The sequence below is a fragment of the Carassius carassius genome, chromosome 7, assembly GCF_963082965.1.
Source record: "Carassius carassius chromosome 7, fCarCar2.1, whole genome shotgun sequence".
NCBI classification, from domain to species: Eukaryota; Metazoa; Chordata; class Actinopteri; order Cypriniformes; family Cyprinidae; genus Carassius; species Carassius carassius.
In genome coordinates, this window is record NC_081761.1 from 38984000 (window position 1) to 39001015 (window position 17016).

A 17016-nucleotide genomic window follows, 5' to 3' on the forward strand; every position below is an offset into this window, starting at 1 on the left:
TGAATGTTCTCTGAAAGTCAGTTTAGCTCTTGTTCAGTCATTTTGAGTTTTATTCAGAGTCAGTCCATTATAAATGCATATTATATTAATCGTGAAGTGTTTGTGTTCAGATGTTGAGCATGAAAGCGCAGGTGGATGTGGTCTGCTGTAAATCAGTAGGAACTGATCTGTCCATGCTGGATATTGAGGATTTCATCACAGAAATCTGTCAGCTGAAGAAAGAGGTGGCTTCACTGGAGGCAAAGCTGAGAGAAAGAGGAGACAAACTGAACAGAGAGGTTTGAACAGATCTTCATTTCATCTTTAGCTGCTAATATGGACTGATTGTTGTGTGAATCAATGTCTTATTGTTAATCATACTCTCACTAGATATATTACTGATTGTGTTTGTCAGGATGTGGAGCAGGTTTGGGTGCGTGAGACTGATGGGACAGAAGCTCAGGATTCAGTCTGGAGCGTCAGAGATCAGAGATCCAGAGACACACAGGACTCAGAGCTCAGCCTCACTTTACTCTGTTATACTGACGCTCAGGATCATGAATCCACTGATCAAACCTCTGACTGTAACGCTGGAGAACAGCAGATGCTGCAGACGCCGCTGAAGATGTGCTCCGTCAAACTGGTGGACTGCAGGAACCTGATCGAGAGCAGAGGAGAAGAAACCACCGCAGAGAAACAACAACACCACACTGATGAGGAAGAGGAAGAGGAGGAGGAGGAGGAGAATAATGGTGATGATGATGGTGACTTTGTTCCTTTAGGTATGTTTCTTCCTTTTATGACCAGATATACTGAATTGACGTAGTTCTTTTAAAATTGTAAAATATTTTGCATGTGCAGATAAAGGGTGTGTGATTTTGTCAAAAAATTATATCTCGATATTTTCTGGGATTTTATTTATAATGATAATTTGACTATTTTGTGGAGTGTGTTATTGTGCTAATATCTTAAAGACCACCGTGGACAGCTGACCAGGGATAGAAATTAGCACCCGCTACTGGCCACCGTGGAGGGCAAATAAAAATAGCATACTGTTTCACCCGGCCGGTGGACAAAAAAGTAAATTTCCATCCCTGGTGTGTGTACAACATGCAATAAAGTGTAATATCATCCCAAGCAGCGCCGTGGAGAAAGGCGGTGTACACCGGGCTCGAAACGGTGGTGTTGTTCCCAGTACAGTGTTTGCAGCTGAAGTTAGTAGGCTACCGCCGGCGGAGTGATATATATGTTGATTATTTACAGTACGTTTTATAGCACGCGCTCATGATATACAAGATCGCGTGAAGAGTTGAATTTATCGCGCACGAATTTCTGTATTACTGTCACGTCTCTGTCAAACCCCAGTAAGTTCATTCTCCTCCAGCATTCTGCAACATTTTAGATTATATGGACAGTTTGTGTTTATCTTATTGTTTTTAACGACCTAATAAACAAACGAACAAACAGTATTATCGGTCGCGTGTCTAATAACACAAATGAACAGCGTAACAACTTACTAGCCACAGAGCTAACTTCAGAAAAAGTACTTGAAGACTGGAAATAAAATGCATCTCCCGGACAGCGGTTATTAGACGCGATATGTGAACGGCCCCTTAAAAGACAGCGCGCCGCGAGACAACAGTCACAAACCACCGAGCTACCCCAAATCAGCTCCAGATCTCTGGAAACCATGCTAAACCCTAGTAGCCCCTTACTACATTTTATGGTTTGTGATGCTAAAGAACATTCCATGACGTCTCAGACAACTGTAAATTTGTGGCTACTGTGGTTTAATTAGAAGCGCAAATTTAAACTCATATTTACCATAGTAAAATAATTTTCTTTGCCTCTTTATTTTTGTATACTGTAAAAACTTCAACCACATTGGTTGAAAATGAATAAATGTTGAAATATTATATTAGAAGTTGGACTTATATTTTTTTATAAAGTTATCAAAAGGATTCATTAGCTAATCAAAAAATGAACATTAGATTAATTCTTTATTGTAATAAAAATAATCGTTAAGAGTAGTCGACTAATCGGAAAAATAATCGTTAGATTAGTCGACAGAAAAAATAATCGTTAGTTGCAGCTCTAATTTAGATGTATTTGAACACTTGTTAGATCGGGTCTCCACACCAGATACTATTAAGGATCCAGCCCCGTATTCCAGATCCCATCAGAAAATATCAGTTTGTTAAGTAACAGAACAACTAATTGGCAGCACTGTTATTACCCAAAACCCTGTCAACAGCAATAGTTGTACCTGCACTCACTTACATCATTAACACATCCCTTCACACTGGTGTTTTTCCCTCAACATTTAGATAAGCTCGTATAACCCCACATCTTATAAAACCCACACTTAATGCTGGGTACACACCAAAAGATAATCGTACTGATTTTGGGCTGATTTCCCCCCTCCCGACAATCCTACCTATGTCCCGATTATCTTGATGGTTCTACCGATAATCTTATGAGATTTTCCCTTGGTATGGGGTGTGTTTAGAGTGTCCGAACCTGATTGGAAGAACATTGGAGCTGCCCCGATCAACATGATTAATATTTATGATCAGAAATCCTGATGTGTGGGGGGAACCCTGAGAACAAACGCACGCACGCTCTGGAGATTATCACGTTAAATTAAACCATATCCAATCAGAAAGCGAGATGATGGAAGACGGAAGCAGTCATGACCATTGCTCACCTCTAGCTGACTCTGTAACTTGTACAGACCATGTTCTTGTCATCTCCACGGCTTTTCTTTTTTTCGTGAATATTCTGTGAAAACAATTCCGAACACTATAATTGCGATCTCTTCATGTATATTGTCCGCTGTGCTTATCCTGAAGTCTCGCAAGGTTTTGCTAAATTTCCTGTGTTCACAGTCGAGACTCTGGTTGAAAATCTGTTTGTGTGGGGGCTAAATGGTTAAATCTAGGATTTTTTTATCCTCATGTTTGTGGTCTATAACATTTTGAAAATCTTATAAGATGCAAAAAATCTTTTGGTATGTACCCAGCATAACCTATCTCTTTTAGAGAACTACAGACGGGTTTCGCTTCTTCCTTACATTGCAAAAACACTTGAACGAGCTGTGTTCAACCAAGTCCAAGAGCGAATTCAAAATCTTCAATACTTGCTGGATCTGTCTCCTGCTTTTGACACGGCTAACCACCAGATCCTCCTGTCAACCCTATTGGCAAAGGGCATCTCAGGAACTGCACTCCAGTGGTTTGAGTCTTACCTATCAGATAGGTCCTTCAAGATATCTTGAAGAGGTGAGGTGTCACAACATCTAATTACTGGGGTGCCTCAGGGCTCAGTTCTTGGACCACTTATCTTCTCTGTCTACATGGCATTACTAAGTTCTGTCATTCAGATACATGGCTTTTCATATCACTGCTATGCCTATACCTCTCATTCCATTCTGATGATCCGACAGTAGCTTCTCGCATCTCAGCTTGTCTAACAGACATTCACCTTCAACTCAACTTAACCAAGGCAGAACTGCTTGAGGTTCCATCAAACACATAATTTTATCTCAATTTCACCATTTTTATATGCACATCAACCATAATAGCATATTTCAAAAGCATTTTTTCCAGGTGAGATGTTTTAGTTGTAATGAAATATTCAGCATATTACTATTATCTATTTTTTTAAGAATTTTACTAAATATACTAAAGCAGTAACCAGTAATATTGACTTCTCCATTGTTGAATTGTCATTGCACAAATAGGATTGATGGTCGCTATTTGTCCTGCCCCTCCTCTATTTATGGCCGGGTAGGTAGTGAGAGTGATGAGCGCTGTGTTTTACAGTTATCAACTTAGCCGCAAAAAAACTTATACTTATTATGGCATTCAGTGTCATCAATTTGCCAAAAAGAACAAGAATTTTTTTGTATATATTGGCATCACCTGATATCCATGTTTAGTAGCGCCCATTTAAAGTCAGGCATGTCCGTGGGCAGCCCTGTGTTATTGGTGCGTTGGAAAGTGCTGCTCCCGCATGTGAAGGACCCCAAGCTAAAACTTTTGGAAGATTCACCGACAGTCATGGGAGACAAAGGTAGTCAGATAATTTCACTCTGTAAATGGGGTGGAGAAGTTGGCAGCTCTCACAAACACTGCAGCGTGATTGAGTGCTCCGTTACTCCGCCGCTCACAGACAGCAGCGTGCTCGGAGAGACAGCTGTCCTGGAGCTGCCCAGAACCGTGGCGCTTGTGGCTGTGCTGTGAGGTCAATGAACCGCTTTTTTCACATCAAACACTTTATGCAAGTATTATGACCAGTACTAGTGCAATACATTTATTTATATATATACATTTATTTATATAGTGCTGTCAATCGATTAAAAACTTTAACTAGATTAATCACACATTTTTTCTGTGATTAATCGCAATAAAAAAATAAATGTTTTTGTACGTTTTTCATATATTTTTTAATGTAATAATCTCACAGTTAAATTTAAATACTTGTTTAAATGACATCTTTTTATGAATGAAGGTCAGTATTACTGATATTAATACAGCTACTGATTTTTTTTATTTTTTTTTTTACATTTATTATTAGGCTTCAAAAATATAAGTTTTTAATTTAAGTAAACTTAAAACAATGCTAACATAAACCCATAATAAATGTCATGTTTACTCCTGCCCTTCCTGTCTTAACAGTTAGGAAATATACAGAAATGTAATAAAGTTATCAAAGTTATATGCAGTCTGCACTGCATAAACTATAAATTAAATAGTTAATCCTTATTAAAGCTACAAAAGTTATTTAGTCAAGAGCAGCGAGTCATTTTCTCTGTTCCCTTTGTTCTTTAACTTTACTGACAGGAAGCTTTATTGGCTGCTGTCCCTTTAAGAGCAGACAGACACGCGGATCTCACCGTTTATATACTGTCTATGGATCTCGCCTCATTCTCTCACAACTCTTTTTGGTCATTTTAGACTTTATATAAATCATTTAAGATTGCTCTTATGAGGATAATCGACAAAACTGGCACTTTGGGATGTTTATTGTTAGTTCAAGCGCTTAAGAGAACTGGATTCTGGTGCCCTGTCTATGCATTGTGTGTGTGTGTGTGTGTGTGTGTGTGTGTGTGTGTGTGTGTGTGTGTGTGTGTGTGTGTGTCACATAAGGGCATTCACAGACATCGCATTCTCTTTTGTCTTGCCGCACTTGAAATGTTTAAAAGCATTTAAATGAATAAGAGCGTGATCATAAAATGTAAAGCTAGCCAACGGATGGCAGAAAATACGGATGCTGCGTTAATTGCGTTAAATATTTTGACACGTTAAACCAGACAAAAATTAATCGCATGCGTTAACGCGTTAACGTTGACAGCACTAATATATATATATATATATTACCTGTTTTATATATTTAATACTTGGTCACTTTTTTTATTTGTTTGGTTAACTTTGGATAAATTTTTTATTTTAATACCGTGCAGTGCACAAAATTACGATTCGAGAGATGGTTCAAGTAAGTGCTCAATAAATGATGATAAGTTTAGAAATGTTGTGCATCCACTTATTATTAGTGTGACATTTTAACATGCAAATGAAGGGGAAAACCTCAAGATATTGGCCCTAAAAATTGACCCTGACCTCTAAACATCGGCATCATATCGGTCGATCTCTAATACATATAACACAACCCTAATACATTCCTAATTTCAAGTGGAGCATCATTTGTTGTAAATTCTGCCAATTTGAGAACAGCTGCATGCGTATATAAGATCAACAGACATCACAGTTTTTTTCTTTTTTGACAGATTGTTCCACTATAGAACTTATAGAACATTTTATTTTATACCAATTTTCAGATGACAGCGCTAGTTCATCTTCTGATGGACACATTGGATCTATATCTAAAGAGCAAAGGACAGTGACCAAATGTGAAAAAAAATTAAGCAAAGATGGTCATTTAACAAAACATCAGAGAAAACGCACAAAACAGACAAACTACAGCTGCAAGATCTGTAACATCAGTTTTCCGACCTTCAAAGAGAGAACCGTTCATTCAAAAGAGCACAGCGTGAAGAAGGAGTTTCGCTGTGAACAGTGCGGGAAGGATTTTTTTAACACTCTTTATAGTATGAGAGCTCATATAAAGACACATGAAGAAAAGACTCTTCAGTGCAATGAGTGTAACAAGTATTTCCGCAACAAAGGACATCTTTCTGTTCATATGAGAATTCACACGGGTGAGAAACCGTATCAGTGCCCTAAATGTGAGGAGAGCTTCCGCCAGGGATCTAATCTGAAGAGACATCTACTCACGCACAGCAATGAGAGACCGCATCAGTGCAATGAATGTGGAAAACATTTAACAAACGCAGCTTCTCTGAAGTTACACCAAAAAATACACTCTGATGACAAACGTTATCAGTGTTCACACTGTGAGAAACGTTTCTATCATACAGGTCACAGAAAAACCCATGAGAGGATTCACACCGGAGAGAAACCGTACCTGTGCTCCGACTGCGGGAAGAGCTTCGCTAGTTCATTTGCTTTCAAAGTTCATCAGAGAATTCATACAGGAGAAAGACCGTATCCTTGTAGTGATTGTGGGAAGAGTTTCTATAAGCTAAGTGACTTAAAACTACACCGGAGGACTCATACAAGAGAAAAACCTTTTAAATGCTCACTTTGTGACAAGACTTTTGGTATATCAACTTCCCTGAAGATCCATGAACGAATACATACAGGAGAGAAACCTTACTGCTGCTCCATTTGCGGAGAGAGATTCACTTTTAAATGGGGTTTTCAGACCCACAAGAAGAAGCACACTGCTCCAGAATCATCATAGCTCCTTCATGTAATTATTTTTAGGTTGTCAAAACATTGTGTTACATTAATGTTGTTTTACGGTTGTAAGCCATTTGAAATGGCATCCGAAACCACAGTGGATTTTGAGCACGCTCAATAAATCCCACAATGTAGTACTCTACATATAAATGATGTACACCAACAGCTAGCAAATACCCATAATGCACTGTGAGGGTTGTGCCAAATTAACTTGTGTGTCTCGCCAGATGGCGCCACCTGTAACCATTGGCCCAGTGTGTCTACAGTGTAATATTATGCAGTCATATATTTCTTTTTATTTGATTATTACATTGTTTTATTAAGGTTTATACACTGCTCAGTAAATTAAAGTAACACTTTGAAAACATCAGATCTCACTGGGGAAAAATATCATGCTGGATACCTATACTGATATGGACTGTGTGATGTGTCAGTAACGAAAGAATGCTACATTGTTTAATGAAAATGATTAACCTATCGAGGGCTGAATTCAAAGACACTGAAAATCAGAGTTAAAAAAGGATTTTATTCATTTAGCTGAAATTTCACTGCAGCAACTTAAAATGGTACATTAGTTTATATGGCCCCCATGTGCTTGTATGCATGTCTGACAACATCAGGGCATGCTCCTAATGAGACGAAGGATGGTGTCCTGGGGTATTTCCTCCCAGATCTGGACCAGGGCATCACTGAGCTCCTGGACAGGATGAGGTGCAACCTGGCAGCTTTGGGTGGCCCAAAACATAATGTCCCTGAAGTGTACTATTGGATTTAGGTCAAGAAAGTGTGTGGGACATTCAATGGTATGAATTCCTTCATCTTCCCGGAAATGCCTGCATACTCTTGCCACAATGCACCAGTGTAGGGTCTGACAGTGGGTCCAAGGATTACATCCTGATACCTAATGGCACTCAGGATGCCATTGTCTAGCCTGTAGAGGTCTCTGTGTCCCTCGATGGATATGTCCCCCTAGACCATCACTGACCCACCACCAAAACCGGTCAAGTGGAAAGATGTTACAGGCAGCATAACGTTTTGCTCACCGTCACATGTGTTCAGGGTGAACCTGCTCTCAGCTGTTTAAAGGACAAGGCACCAGAGGTGGACCTGCCAATTCTGGTGTTCAATGACAAATACCAATCAAGCTCCACAGTGCTGGGCAGTGAGCACTGGGCCAGCTAGAGGACGTCAGGCCCTCAGGCCACCCTCATGAAGTCTGTTTATGATTGTTTGGTCACAGAAATTTACACAAGTGACCTGCTGGAGGTCATTTTGTATTCACTCCTTCAAGTGGACTAATAGTGAGGAATATGGGGTGATTTCAATCAAAGCAAAGGTCTTCAGACCCGCTAGAAACCACAGGTAAGTGTGTTGGCAGTAAACTCTGCAGGATTGGACACCCCTGCTCTAGACATTACATACTGTGTAAAAATGTATCCTATGTTTTAACTTTAAATTCACCGTAATGTGCAGATCAACGTCTCATATTGGATTACAATGTGTGTTTGAGTTTTTAATCAGTGGATGATGAAGACTAATTATTTTACCAGTTATTAAATAATTCCTGAAAAACATGATGACATCTAATGAACCTTATTGGCCTCAGTCACTTTATACAGAATATACAGAACATCTGTCTCATCAATATCGCTATAAAATATGACATTCTGTGTAGCATTCAGATAGGTCTGATATGTTTTGTGGTCTTTGCCAGTTCCACATATGATTCAGTCTGTATTATAGTGTTTCCGGACCAGAGCACACTGTAAACACTGCTGTGCTACTCCAATCAAAACAATCCTGGACTGCTGCCCACATCCTGGTTCTGAACAGTCCCGAAACCTTGCTGGTCTCGAACAAAGGATCCTATGATGTCAGCAGCTTCAACTAGAGACCACATTTTAAAAAGTGCCATTTTTTTTCATGAAATATTAAGAGCATGCAATATTGCAGACATATGGGACTCATGTCAAACAGGTAGGCATTCGCACAAAACACAAAGGAGCACAAAGAGAAGTAAAATCATTCATATCATAAGTAGAAGGTAACAAGTCATTTTCATTCACATTTACGAACAGGACAACATTATAAGGAAACATAATACTGGTCTTTGTGTGTTTAACAGATGAATCAGTGGAACATGTTCTGAATTACAATCTTCTAGTTTTCTGAAAGATGGTCTGAATGCAGGAAGAAAAGTGTATAAGTGCAGTCTTGATATTTCTTTGGAATTGTGGAGTAATGAAGAGAATATTGGCTTTAGGTGAGAAACTGTCCATTTTCTTCACACTCCATCACAGTAGGTGGCGGTATGACCAATAAAGTTTGTTCAACTCCCGCCATGAAACCAAACGAAGAAGAACCACTGTAGAAGAAAGAAAGGAGACTGAGCACTCGGAGACAGTAAGTGTTGAATCCCTTTTACATTATTCATGTGTTTTGGCTGTTTATGTGCGTGATCTGGTTGTTTTTCTATCGCTAGTGTTTTTATGAATGAAGTTTCATCGCCGCTCGCTTTATGAAAAATAACGACGGTTTTACTACAGTAACCATAACAAATGTCCTATAGTTTTATTAAAGTACGTTTTAACCATGATATTTGTAAAACAATAGCTTTTATATATACACAATTGTCAGTGCTATGCACTTTTAAAGTCTTTACAGTTTAGGGAGAAATGCGTAAAAATCTGATAATATGTAGACACATTGTGTGTGTGTGTGTGTACATTTATATATAGTATATGTACATTTATATATACATAACTTATAACATTTGATAATATTCATTCTCTTTTGAATCTAAACTGTTTCTGTACTAACCACTGGTGTCAAAAGTATTCACATTCATTACTCAAGTAGAAGTATAGATACTAGGGTTATAGATAAGTTCGATATCAGCTCAAGCTTTTTACTGAATTAAAAGTTTAAAAGTGCTGGTTTCAAAACTACTTAAAGTATAAAAGTAAAAGTAATGTAAGGGGAAAAAATGCCATTAAGAACAAAAGCTTAGGCCGCACCACAGGGGCCTGTCGTGCACTACCCCACCTCCTCAAAAACACATTTTTCTAAAGGCCATAATGACTAATGTTCATGTTGAAAAATTTGGGATCCACTAGGCTACCTGTTTCAGCCACATATATGACCATTGAAAATGAATGCACTTTAGTACAATGCAAATACATTAAAGAACTAGAGATATGATGACTAGTTGCCTCTAAGTATAGTAATGGTGCAAAAAGTCAAGCTTCAGAGGCATGTCATCAATAAGCTTTAATGGAATGTAAATGTACATCCAAGCTTAGCTGCAGGAATCTGTGAGGGCAATGGACAAGAACATAGGTGTAGGGCTGTAGTCAACCAAAGAAATAAAGTCCTGTCCTGCGCAACGATCAGTTGACAAAAAAAAAAAAATTTGAATTTTGATTGAACATTTATTAAACAATTTTCATAGAGCATTTATAAAACAACAACGAAAAAACATCAATAATACCTAAAACTATAATAATAATACAATTCTTTAAAAATTAAGTGATTGACAGTCACAATTGTGCACCTGACCACACCACAGCTACAAAAAATATAACTGCTAAAACTAACAAATAATGAAAAAAACAAATAAAGCTATCGTTTATACAGGCTGTATATTCTTCTTTACTTTCAAAGCTATGGGTTAACTTTTGTCCAGCTGATATAGGCATTTTAAAACAAACACACAAAAACCCCAAATAGCCTAAAAAACAAGCCCAACAAGACGGCGCGCCGCAGCCACCGGGTCTTCTTTTAAGGCAGCATTTACGCACAGCTGCAGTGTGTGGCCTGCACACCTAACCAACTCCGGATCTCTTCAGTAATTCCACTGAGAGGACCATGTTGGCAGTGTTGTCCGTTACCACTGACACTCGCTTCTCTGGTGGAATGTGGTAAGCATCCGCGAGTGAGTCACACAGCGACATTTTCTCCCGTGTGCGCTTCATCCATCTGCTTTGTTTCTAAAACAACGCTATTCATTTTACAGTCCGCATCGATAAAATAGGCTGTGACTGTCATGTATGCCTCCATTCTAAGCGAAGACCACAAATCAGTAGAGATCGCTAATGTGTCGTCATCATGACATATTCCCAGTGGTGAACGCAAAGCATTTTGGGAATCCGTGGCACAAACATTAGGCGCCAGACTTCTTTGCATGGAGGGAAGAACACAGTGTTCAAGATGCCGTCTACCTGCTGTGTTATAAACTGCAACAGTAGTTCTCACGATAGAAGTGGCATAAAGCTTAAGTACGGAATATCCTTTTATCATTTTCCAGCGAGGAAAAATAATAGTGCAAGCCATGTTTCCGAGGTGACAAAAAGGCTATGAATGGCATGGATAGCAGCGGTAAGGAGGCCAAGATAACACATGATGGTGTGTTCAAAGCATTTTCACAAAGGTAAGTTACAATTACTCTCTGTAAATGTTAAGAATGTTAACTGTTCATTTAAAATCAGTTTTAAATGTTGTACATCTAGGCTAACGTTACATTGCAATTTATTTGGTGACTGTGTTTGCAGGCAAACCTGCCTATGAAATGTTGGAGTGTGATCCTGCTTTGATTACAGGAATAAATTAGTTTAAAATATATTAAAATAGAAACGTTATTTTAAATTGTCATAATATTTCACAATAGTACTGTGTTTTTTTTTTTTTTTTTTTTTTTTTTTTTTTTTTATCAAATAAATGCAGCCTTGATGAGCAGAATATGCTTCTTTTAAAAACATTAAAATAATCTTACTGCCCCAAACATTTGAACGGTAGTGTATGCTGCCCCCTGTGTATAGCTAATCTGGATTGCCTAGGAATAGAGGTTGTGATATGAAACAATTTCTTTATATTGTTACCGTCAGACACTACACATAACTTATAGTAGTAACAACCGACTTAATTTCAGTTTCTTTACATATTTAACATGTAAATACATTTAGATGAGTCTCACGCAGTCTAAATGGAACCACTGTATAGGACAGTTCTGAATATCGCAAGCTAATGTGTCATCAAGCTCTTCAGGCTGTCTGTAAAAGCACCACAACACAGCCTTTTCACATGCCCTTCTTTTGGGCTGGAGGGTGTTACCTTGACCAGTCGCTCTGCTCGTAAAGTCGAGTCCTTTGATTCTCTTTATTTTCTCGTCATATCTCATCTTTGCATTAGGATTTAGTTTTAGTCGGTATGGTCCGACAATGTTTTCTTTAGCCCGCTGCATTTTGTAGGATTATATATAAACATACCCATAATTCTTTGCGTTCCGATGACGTTGCCGCCCAGTTGGTCACATGTGTAAATGATCTCTGTTGTAATGCCTACAGCCTCGGAGGATTGGAGTAACTGGTTTACATTTACATTACATTTTGGGGATGCGCCTAGTTCATAACACGTGTTCACGTGGGTCGCTGAACTGTGGCGCTGTTATAAAACAGCCTAAATGAAAGCATTTAAAGTTTGGGATAAAACATAGGCTAATTATATTTAGAACACAGTAATATAACGGCTAATAAAGAAATAAATATCAAGGAGTAAATCAATGAAAATGTATTTATTGGTGAAAAAAAAAATTATGCAACTGGTCAGTGGTCAACCAATCAGAATGTCAGTCGACCAAGACGGCATTGACCGATTAGTCGATTAGGTAACGAGTTAAAAGGTGGTATAGCCTACTTATCACAACATTGTCAATCGCGTCGTCAATCGCAAACAATAATTTATTAAAACGTCTCTCTACCAAACTACCTACAGAAGCTTAATTTGTGGAGAAAGCACCCATTTGGTAAATGAGCCAGTGAGAAATAATAACTTTTAAGTAGGGTCCAGTGCCTTTTCGATACTTTTAAAAATGGTACCGGCGCCTAAATGGTGCCTGAACCGATACTTAAAAATAAAAGAACCACAAAAAAAACTATGGATAACATTAAAGAACATTACAAATATTTAAAATAAATCCATAGCTTGCACACACTCCTTGGATGCTCTCATTTCCCAAGTTGCTAATAAATGTATTTTACAAATCTGGGTCATTATTTAATACAAAACCACACGTAATGTTTTTACTGTATCTCTGTCACTCAAAGGCCGTGTTGCAAGGTTCATTTTTTAACGAATTTGTGCAATTTGCTTGTTGGTAATAAACATTTAAACTGTTATCCATTGTATTTTATGTTATGTTATCTTACAGTGGTCTCCTTTCCCTCACAATGCATTGCATCACGTCACGTTGGGGAGAGAGTTTACCAAAGCACGCCTTGAGAGCATTGAGAGTGACTAGAGAGACGAGTAGTAGACGAGAGTATTGAGATTATAGATAAATACATAGATATATATTAGGGCTGCAACTAACGATTATTTTGATAATCTATTAATCTGTCGATTATTTTTACGATTAATCGTTTTATGTACTTATATTTTAGTTTTTTCCATTTTTTCCCCAAGTAAATTATTAATAAATGGTCTTTATCATTCAGCATAGATTTAAGAGATTTTAACCATTTTGCACTGTCATATCCTCATCAAAAATATATCTGGAGTTGTTTTATTATGTGTTAGTAATCCTTTGTCGAACTCTTCTGCAATCAAAACACTGACCCATACTCTAGGAAATTTCACAAGGAGATTTAAAATAATGTTTTCACCATGGCAGTCCTTAGAGCTCCTAAAGTAGTTTAACATCCCGAACGAAGCTTATTAAGGAATCTTTCAGAACATATTTTCACGAAGAATAAGGATAAAACAGAATAAGATTGCAGTGCGTTGTATTTTATTATTTACTGGGAAACAGCTTTATAGCTTTTGCTGTGAAATTGTAAACAATCCTTCAAAAAAAGTGCCAATGGCATGAAACCTGAATGGAACTCACAATTTAAAGTAAAATCCATCAGAAGGTTGTCCAGAAAAAAAAAATAGGACACACACAAAAAACCTGCTGTGTGAAAAAGAGCAGTGAATAATACTTAGAAAAAAAAGTGCATTTCAAATATCTACATTTACCTCTCTCATTCAGTCATAATTAGGCTGCACGACTGAATTTTGAACTGGTAAACGACAAACTGATCACAGAACATGTTTGTAAAGCTTTAAATGTTAACTGTTAAAAAGCAATGTTATCAGCTTTTACGACTAAACATTTGCAAACAACATTGTACTGGAGAATCTGCACAAATAAAAGTCTTAGGGGCCGTTCACAAATCGCGCCTAAAAACGCGTGGAAAACGCTAGGCGCACCGCTTTCTCCTCCTTTCCAAAGCGCTCGTGCAGTTGCGCCCCTGAGGCGTCTGCCTTTGCTAAGCAACCATGACGTGCTCTCTCCTTGAAGACGCGGAAATTTCAGCAAAGGATAAATGGATTTGCAGCTCAAAAAAATCGCTTGCAGTAGCTCTGCTACTTAATTTATTTCAAAATGGAAATCCATATACAACTATGATCAGCTGTTCCTTTCATCTTGACTGAGCTTTTAACGTTGTTACGGGAAAGGATGAAGCTGATTGGTTAGTTCTTGTCACATGACCCGCGATGCGGTTGCGGCATTCTGAAAAGTTTAAATGTTTTTAACTCGATGCGGTGCGGTGTTGGAAATAACGAACTTGAGCGCGCAAAAGACGCGATATGTGAACGTCCCCTTAAACAGTGCAGTAGTGCAGAGTTTACAGGTTACTCTTCTTTTTTAAAGGCTCAATGTAAAGTACTCCCACATCACGCTGAATGCTGCAGACATAGACATCATATGATTTCTATGGCTGCAGAGACGCTGTTCGGGAAGCACGTGACATAAAACAAGGCCAGCTATTGGCTATTCGCTACTTCTCCTGTTGTACTGGCTGAGTAAAACCTCCGGTGGCTCATTACTGCCACACTTTGGTCACCGCAGATTTGAAATATGCACGAAATGAGCCGCTTACGGCAAATAAAAGTTATTTGGCAACGAATCGATGACTAAATTAGTTGACAACTATTTTAATAATCGATTTTAATCGATTAAATCGATTCGTTGTTTCAGCTCTAATATATATATATATAGATAGATAGACTACATATATAGATAGATAGACAGACAGATAGATAGAGAGATATCGACCAACAGCGACCCAAACGCACTCACTTCCCTACAGCACAAGCTTTTCAGCACAGTTTCCCTGGGACGGCACCGCCCACACAAGCACCTGCCAAACACAGCGACAGACACGCGGCTACGTTTGCAACAACATTTTCGCCGGAGGAAGAGATAAACGCTTAGAAACGTCCATATAGCTAGCATGATGCCTTCTATTTCTAGATGACAAAGACAAAGTTTACCAGTACTACGACACTATGACAAAGGTTACTGGTACTTATCTGAACTAACGTCATGATCACTGCCACTAGATATAAAGAAAACGTTGATTTTTCACTCGGTGCTACTCAATGACAGTAAAAAAAAAAAAAATATATATATATATATATATATGTGTGTGTGTGTGTGTGACGTTATTGTGCACTGCTGCTCGTAGACTAGCTCCATTGGTCATTGCTGCGATGCTAAATGACCAGGACACTTCACCAACTCTCCACTCATTCTCCTCGTGCATAGGCTTTGACGGACATCAGTTCTTGGCAATTCCTTATTTGCCCTCTCACGGCTGGCTCGATCGAAATTACACGGCTGCGGGCCATCATACATGTTGGCTCTTGCCACCTCTTCCTCATCCCAGTCAGTCGCTATAACGTTAGTTCTGATGTTGCGTTCTAGGCAGGTTTTTGAGCTCGTAATCACTATTTCATACCACGACTAACGACTTTGTACCATTCCAGGCAAGTTACGCCAAACTTTCTGAGCGCAAGGAATTGTAACTAGATTATTTATTTTATTGCAACGTTACATTGACCTAAAATCGTTTTTTCAACGTGTACCACTTGCATAAACACTGCATCCGTAGGCAGTATTATTCGTAGGGGCTGTAATCGTTGTTTCGCGTGCTGTGTGACCTCGGAACTCGGAGTACCTCGATCTAGTACGAGACACGAGTTCACGGGTGGGAAGTCACGAGTTTGATTTCCGTTCCAGTGCACTTTCACGGGTTTAAGGTTGGAAAAACACGGGTTACGGGTTGCCTGGAACGTGGCATCATACTAGGCTGAGGCTACCTTTCCTCGACTTCTCTCCAACGTGACGTCATCACCGAGTTGCGAAAAAAAAAACGTTAATACCAAAAACTAAAAAAATAGGTATTTAAGACCATTTTTGAGACATTTTAAAAATTATATACATATCTTGAGTGATTTATGTACCTGTTAATCGAAAGTGGTGGTTAACCTGCAACATGGCCTTTAATCTGATATTTAGTTAAGATGAGTGCTGTCTGTCACTTCTTTAATCAGTCCTGTAAATTACTGTATGCTCATTCTTTATAAAGTAGCAACAATGTCGTTTGTAAAGTATAGTACTGTGTAAAAGTCTGAGGCACATTAGTATTTTCACCCCCAAAAAAGGGTTTTAAGCCAGTTAATTATATCTTTTGCTGTAGTGTCTCAGTAGGAAATATCAGTTTGCCATTAATTTTAATAATAATCTAGTGCGATTTTGAATGCACCAGCAGTCTGACAATGGCAAAATGAATATTTGGAAATGTAAACTGATAATTTCTACTGACACACTACAGCAAAATATATAAATAACGGGCCGAACACCATTCTTTTAAGTGAAAATACAAACGTGCCTAAGATTTTGCACAGTAGTGTATGTATAAAGTTGGTATAATTAAATTAAGTATATTTAAATAAGTGTAATTAAAGTATGTGTTCGTTCATAAAGCCGGCAGCCATATCACCCTGGAACCCAAGACCGGTTTCCCACTGAAGCTAAGCAGGGCTGAGTCTGGTCAGTACCTGGATGAGAGACCTCCTGAGAAAACTAGGTTGCTGCTGGAAGAGGTGCTAGTGAGGCCAGCAGGGGGCGCTCACCCTGTGGTCTGTGTGGGTCCAAGCGCCCCAGTGTAGTGATGGGGACACTATACTGTCAACAAGCACCGTCCATCAGATGAGATGTTAAACCGAGGTCCTGACTCTCTGTGGTCATTAAAAATCCCAGGAAGTCTTTCGAAAAAAGAGTAGAGGTGTGACCTCGGCATCCAGGCTAAATTTGCCCATTGGCCTCTGACCATCATGGCCTCCTAACAATCCCCATATCTGCTGATTGGCTTCATCACTCTGTCTC

General features: G+C 38.6%; 1 protein-coding gene across 1 annotated transcript; it reads left to right on the forward strand.

The window, feature by feature from the left end:
• Positions 1-402: 402 nt before the first annotated feature.
• On the forward strand, positions 403-6866 carry LOC132144210 (zinc finger protein 239-like). Its single transcript, XM_059554992.1, has 2 exons — positions 403-761; positions 5819-6866. Exons 1-2 carry the CDS (start codon positions 584-586, stop codon positions 6802-6804), a joined length of 1164 nt encoding a protein of 387 aa, XP_059410975.1. The 5' UTR covers positions 403-583; the 3' UTR covers positions 6805-6866.
• Positions 6867-17016: the final 10150 nt, after the last annotated feature.

Excerpts from the sequence above, each read along its gene's own strand:
- LOC132144210 (XM_059554992.1), top strand. The coding sequence starts at position 584 with ATGCTGCAGACGCCGCTGAAGATGTGCTCCGTCAAACTGGTGGACTGC. Across the intron at positions 762-5,818 it reads TGGTGACTTTGTTCCTTTAG|ATGACAGCGCTAGTTCATCT; the intron begins GTATGTTTCTTC and ends ACCAATTTTCAG.